Source organism: Myotis lucifugus, unplaced genomic scaffold (genome assembly GCF_000147115.1).
Source record: "Myotis lucifugus unplaced genomic scaffold, Myoluc2.0 scaffold_381, whole genome shotgun sequence".
In the NCBI taxonomy this organism is placed as follows: Eukaryota; Metazoa; Chordata; class Mammalia; order Chiroptera; family Vespertilionidae; genus Myotis; species Myotis lucifugus.
In genome coordinates this window covers 617,393-624,114 of record NW_005871429.1, presented here as the reverse complement: position 1 = coordinate 624,114, position 6,722 = coordinate 617,393, and the positions used below count along the sequence as shown (strand labels likewise).

General features: G+C 50.6%; 1 protein-coding gene across 1 annotated transcript in view; it reads right to left on the bottom strand.

Annotated features, from left to right (window-relative positions):
- Window positions 1-6,722, bottom strand: part of PAX2 (paired box 2) — a 75,293-nt gene that overhangs the window by 37,192 nt on the left and 31,379 nt on the right. The window contains 1 exon segment of the mRNA XM_023743243.1: window positions 5,296-5,550. Within this exon segment, the coding sequence (XP_023599011.1) occupies window positions 5,296-5,550 (255 nt within the window).

Sequence of the window (6,722 nt, the reverse complement as noted above, 5' to 3'; positions counted from 1 at the left end):
CCAAAGATATCAGAAAGCTGGAACCACACACACACACTTTCATAAACTAGGTAAAAAATCACATATAGGGGGATAAACAAAGTCAACAAGTAAACCCCACATGGAGCAGAAATGCACAGTAGAGAATAGAGGGAGGGGTCCCTCCCTGGTAGAAAAGAAGGTGGTCCTATATTTATTTACATACAACTGAAATGTCTTTGGATGATAAGAGAGGACATGTGACCCATCTAGGTAACTGCAGAGCCAATGAGTAAGCAGAGATAGACCAAGGTCCCCCCATCACACACGGGGAGCTGTCATCTTTATCCCACTACTCTAGCTCCCCTCCTTAACAGGGGCCACACCAAGACTAGGGAGGCTCTCCCCAAATAATTTTTTTCTTGCCAGGACTTCTTTTTTTTCCAAAAATTTAAACCTCCAATTAAATTTTTTTTTCCGCCCCCCCCCCCCCCCCCGCCCCGCCAAAACATAGTGACCCATCTTCCAAGATGGATTGGCTCGGCATTCTATATCCATGACCTCGTGTAGTCCTTCCACAGTCCTTGTGAAGTGAATGCTGTTACCGTCTCCCCTTCATAGAGGAGAAGACGAAGCTGATGAAGGTTAAGTGACTTGACCAAGGCACTAGGGTTCAAACCCAGCTATGCCTGACAGAGCTCACACCTTTTTCAACTGCCCGTTCCTGCTGCCCTTCAGGGATGGCCTGCTGGCCCCCATCCCAAATCCTCCTTCCTGGCGGGGGGCGAGGGGGTCTGCAGCCTTCCCCTGCCTGAATCCAAGGCTCCTAGACAGGGTAGGTCAGTGATGGCGAACCTTTTGAGCTGGGCGTGTCAGCATTTTGAAAAACCCTAACTTAACTCTGGTGCCGTGTCACATATAGGAATTTTTTGATATTTGCAACCATAGTAAAACAAAGATTTATATTTTTGATATTTATTTTATATATTTAAATGCCATTTAACAAAGAAAAATCAACCAAAAAAATGAGTTCGCGTGTCACCTCTGACACGCGTGTCATAGGTTCGCCATCACTGGGGTAGGTGCTGCTCGTTTCCACAGCTTCATTTCCTCCTTTGCTCCAAGTCTAACCTGAGCAACACACTTGGGGACCTCTAGGAGGGAAACTAACTAAGGAAATAAACTGCTTCTTCCAGTTACGGTTCCATCCAAAGCAGGAGGGAGCTATAAAGGCAGTGACAGGACTCGGCTGTTTGCAGCCGTGCAACCTGCCCTGCCTGCAAATGCACAACTGCACCGGTTTGGCACCACTCAACTGCACAACTCATTGTGCACCTAATTAATGGAATGCAGAATCACAGCCCCCTGCAATCCCACACGTCAAAGGATGAGACCAACACACCTCCCCGCCCACAGATTAACAGACTCAGACCATATGACTTCATTTGGATTGTTGGACAGGTTATGCAATTGCTCTGTGTTTCAACAACACCAATGGACAGCAACACTTTGGGCCATGGCTGAAAGCAACTGGGGGAAGGCAAAGGCCTTTGGTTCTTCAGCCTGAAAAAATGTAAGAGTCTCTTTATCCTCCAGCCACATAAGCCAAGACAAGCCACATTCAGGGAAGCAGTAACCTTCAAAGGACCCTAATATACTCCGCCATAATTGTAGCCAAAAAGAGGTAAAGCTTTTACGGGTACACAACAGGGTTTTACCTCCCCAGACAGTCTTCTGGGGGCTTTGTGACATAACTTACTCATCTATCACTAGCCTGTCTACCTGTCTGATTCTGGGATCTCCTGGACTCTTGGGGTTTGGGGGAGGTGGTGGTCAAAGCTTCTTGACTAGCATATTTCTCAAAGGAAAGTCTGGGGATTCTTGCAAAGGCCGAGGCCTGAGAAGGCGTCTCAAGCGGACTCCCAGTCACTGTCAGTTTCTTTTTCCCCAGAGTCACAGCTGATCGACCCTTTACTAATATCCCCACAGATATGATTGCTGCAGATACTAATAACGCTGTCCATATTCCAAGTGCCAGTGCCAATAATGCTCTGGGTATTATCACTGTGAACACCAATAACTACTGCTGAGATTGTCTCCAATAACGCCAGCACACGCTGCAGTGATTGTCCTCCTAATGCCCAACACCATGACATTGTTAGAGCTGAAGAATAGGCTGAGCTGTACCCAGAGGCAGGAGCGGGAGTGGCTTCCTTGAGGACAGAGAGGCTCACAGCTTGTCCTCAGAGTATGACACTCCTAGGGAGATGCCACAATAAGAGGGGCCAAAAAAAAAAAAAAGGTCAGCCTGGCAGGGCATCAGGTTCTCCTGGAGGGAGATGTTGTCTGTCCACTCCCTCAGTCCCTTGACACACATACCTGTTCCCATCCCAATGCCCTCAGCTCCTCAAGCCAGTTTTCTTTTTTGCCTGCAGTGCTGGCCCAGGAGCTAAAGGACACACCTGGGTGTCTGTGCAGCCCAGGCCAGAGGCTGCCTCCTGCTACCGGCCTGCCAGCTGCTGTGCTACCTTGGCCTGACTGCAGAGTTGGGCTACATCATCTTGACACATAATTATCTCCCCTATTCTTAATCATCTGAGCTGCTCACTAATGCAAACTGGGCCTGGCTGCTTAGAGGCACCAAGAGTGGGGGAGGGGGAGTATAGGCTGGGAAGGTCTGTCCTTGCTCTCTCTTTTCTTTTCCTCTCTTCCCATCTGGGTCCGATAGGTCAAGTGTCTGTGGTGTGGGGATGAGGGGTCAGAGAACGGGCCTCCATTATAGGCTCTACCAGGGAAAGGACAGCTCTATCAGAGCTGTGGTTGGTCGATAGGAGGGAGAGTCAGGGCAACAGAACCCTTCCACATCCCCCCAAAAAGCAGTAGGGCTCTGATCCTTCCTGCCACCTCGCTAGGCCCAGGGAGTGAGTGTGTAAGCAGGACACTTGGAGACCCCCCTGTCCCTCACCTAGAGAAGTTCAACTGCTTCCTGAGATGTCTCCCCACTGCTGCCACTGTCACCCCGCTGGAGGGTGATCTTCCCCAACCCAGCCCTGTCCTTTTCCCTTCCTGCTCACACACTTTCGGTGCCTACTCTTGCCTGCAGAAAAAGTCCAAACGCCTTATATGATCTGGTCTTGACCTGATCTGCGACCCTAACCCATTTACTTAGCCTGATTTCCCACGACTTCCCCTCCCGCCCTTTCATTCCAGCCAAAGTGCCCCTGCACTTTATCATCACAGAACCTTCTGGTCACAAGGCTGGGTCCAGCAGAGAATTTCACACCACCATTGTCTTTGAACATGCCCCTCACCCATTCCTCAGGGCCCTCCTCACAGAGCAGCCCTCCCTGGGGTTTGTTCTCTCCCCACTCTGAGCTCCAACGGCCCGCAGCCCAGACCTCCACCACAACACGGATATCTGATGGGCCTTTCCGCTCTCTGGGCTCACATGTCTTACACGCCCCACTAGACGGTAAGCTCCTTAAGGACAAGAATCATATCTTGTTCTGCTTTGGGACCTTATAGCATTAACGCACAGGAAGGGTTCACTGAATTGAATTGACTTGAAACAATGAACGTGACCAATTGCTCAGAAAGGAGAGCACTCTGTTCTGGGCCAACCAGGCCCAACCTGGGGTGGCCACAGCCTCATGCCAGTGCCTCCCTACCCCTGGTCTCTTTTCATGGCCCATAGGAGCCCAGGAAGCAAAAAGCATGTCCAACCACAGGACAATGGGAGAGAGAGAGGTGAGGGGGTCTATGGCCTACCCTGGCTTCCTGAACATCTCTCACTCTAAAAAATGCAGGGCAGTGGTTAAAGGAGAAACCCCTTAGGGTTTGGGGCAGAATCTTCCAAATACTCAGGGCATCAGGAAGCTTGGCTAAGGCCTGAATGTGGGAAACCCTCAGGGAGAAGTGGAACTAAGGGCCTTGCACATAGCCTCCCCCTGCCCATCAGGGGCTGTGGCCAAAACAACCACAATGAAATTCAGTGAGTAGCAAAGGCCGTGGCAGCCAAATGGGTTTGGATATTTGGGAAGAAGGAGAAATAGAGCCAGACAAGCTGTTTCCCTGTGAAACGAGGCCATTAGGGCTTCTGGAAGGAGGCCAGCACCAGGTCATCACTGTCTTGCCAGACCCAGGCCTCTCCTACACTCTGCCCCTTCTACTGGAGGCCAGGGCTCTCATACTCTTCCTGGGGCCCAGGGAATCTCAGCATTGTCCCTTTTCTTGTTCCTTACCCTCTAAAGCTGCCCCAATTCAAGGGCTCATCTAGGCTTAGGATGACTATATGACTTATTGTCTAAACAGGACATTTTCAAAAGAACAAGGAGATGCTGACTGGCCAAGATGCAGAGACAAAAGGTATAAATTGGGACCATCTGGACGAATGGGATATATGGCCACCCCCTTTGTGCTCATCTCTAGAGGATTCTGCCTATTTCATGGTATCCTTAAAATCATACCCTTAAAATACCCTTAAAAATCATACACTCTCCCTAAAGCAGAAGGCTACTGCCTCCCCAGCAGAGACCATGAGATTGGGGCTAGAAGCAGGTTCCAGGCACTGCTGTCTCTGTTTGCCAGGGCCTGCCAGCCCTGCACCCTGGCCATGCATCATAAGAGAACCAGACGGTCACCAAGGGACCTCTAATGTCATCCATATGAAAAACACCTTCTCCCAAGCTCATGGCCACCACTCTCTCCCCTTACTCCTTTTCCCCTCTCCTTTTCCTCTTTATTTCCCTCTCTACCTCCATGCTTAACAGCTGGCTGCACCATGAGGCATTACAGGGAATGAGGGAAGGCCAGAGAGGAGCCGGACCGGTGTATCCTCCCATGGGGGAGCACAGAGAGGAACCCATGTCCAGCTCCCTGCCTGGTTTTAATGGGGCCAGTGTCCATGTGTCACAGAGAAAGGACAGCAGGATCAGCTGTATGTGACACCACTCCCCTCTCTCCTGATGGGTTGGGATCAGGTGAGGACAAGCAAATTGGCCTTTTATCCTCAGGTCAGAGACCAGATGCCCCCCAGCCTCCAAAATCTTCCCAAGGTACATGGTTCATGCTTCTCTCCCTGGAATCCCACAGAGATATTGGGGTTGAGTCCCAGAGGAAGGTGAGCAGTCAAGGCTGCTGAGCAGATGGTGAAGCTGATGGCCCCACCAGCAGCCTGCCTCCCTCTCTCCAGGAGCCAGCAGGGCAGTGGGGGGACCTGGGCTTTGCCACTAAAACTGATCTCATAGCAGAGCAGCTGCGAGGCTGGGCCGAAACCGGAGCTCTGAGTCCAAGGACAAAGCATGCATAGGGAAGCCAAGCCTCTTCCCTCCTCCCTACCTTCATCACGTTTCCTCTTCTCGCCATTGGAGCGAGGGATCCCCAGGATCCCGTTGATGGAGTAGGATCCCACTGGATCATTGGAGGCGCTGGAAACAGGAGGGGAGGCCGTACTGGGAACTGGATGAGAATAAGGAGGAAACGCCATCAGGAAAGCAGTTGTGATAGCAGGCCAAAGCCCCCAGGCTGGGGGCAGAGAGAAGCAGAGGAAATAAGGAGGGATGGGGAGCCCATATTCCCCTTCTTTCTCTGAGGTTTAAGAGAGAAGGCATAGCTACATACAGAGCAGGCTATTCACTTCTGTCCAGCCCTGGACTGAGTGGTGGCCCGTCAACCCCAAGCCTTCTCTGCAGACCTATAGAGGTCACTGGTCCCCTGAAGATGAATGGAAACCTAAAGCTGACTCAACCTAAAAAGTGACTCAGCAGTCTTGGAGTGAGCACAGCTCCTAGGAGGCCTCCTTGCACAGCTCGTTCAATCCCTGGGGCCAGGAAAACCCTTCTAAACAAACTGCATCTCACTGCCTCTTAGTCTCCTGGGCTGAGTCTTTACCAATCCTGATTTAGACTCTGTGGCTTTCTAAGATCTGTCTCTGAATCCCTAGGAGACACAAGAATGGTCCTGATATTCTCCAGGAGTGCATAGCTCTTCTCTCTCAGTTGCTTCTGGTCTTGAAATCACTTGAGAAGTTCCTCATTCCCCCCTCCGGGCACAGACTAGTGAACACATTCACTCCGTAATGATCTACTCAGGTACAGCCCAGCCCAACCCTCCTTCCTAGCACACGCTGTAATACAGGCCTAGTAAACAACAGATCCTGCCAACTCCAGGAGGGCTGGGACCTGCCATTCTACTTCCTGCTAGTCAAGAGAGCAGGGGACAGCTGCCAAGAGGGGCAGCAGGAAAAGTTTGATCACATCCCAGCTCCTTAATACCTGGTGCCAAGCACCCTTGGGCCAAAGGGAAGACTGTATGATTGGGGGGTGGTAGGAATGTTAGCAGGTGTTTTGGTATGGCCTGGGTCACGTCTCTGGAAGGCCATGAGCAAGGATCCGTAAATAAGGAGGTTGGAGAGAGGCAAAGAGTTACCAAGTAGATGACAGAGAGACAGAGATCAAAAGAGATAGGCTATGAAGAGGGAGGGAGAGAGACAGAGGAACAAACCCAGAGCCTCACATACAGAGATGAGAAAAGAGAAGGAGAAAGAGAAAGAGGGGGGAAGACGAGAGAAGGGAAGAGAAGAGAATGATAATTTTAAAAATTAAAAACAGAACAAAAATGGAGTAAGATAGTAGATATGAAAAAAGAGGGGCAAATAGGGAGACAGAATCAGATAAAAACAAAAGATGGAGAAGGAGGAAGGGGGGGGGAGAAGCTATGCTAAAGGGGAAATATTAATAGGGAGGAAGGGGAGGAAAGAGATAGAT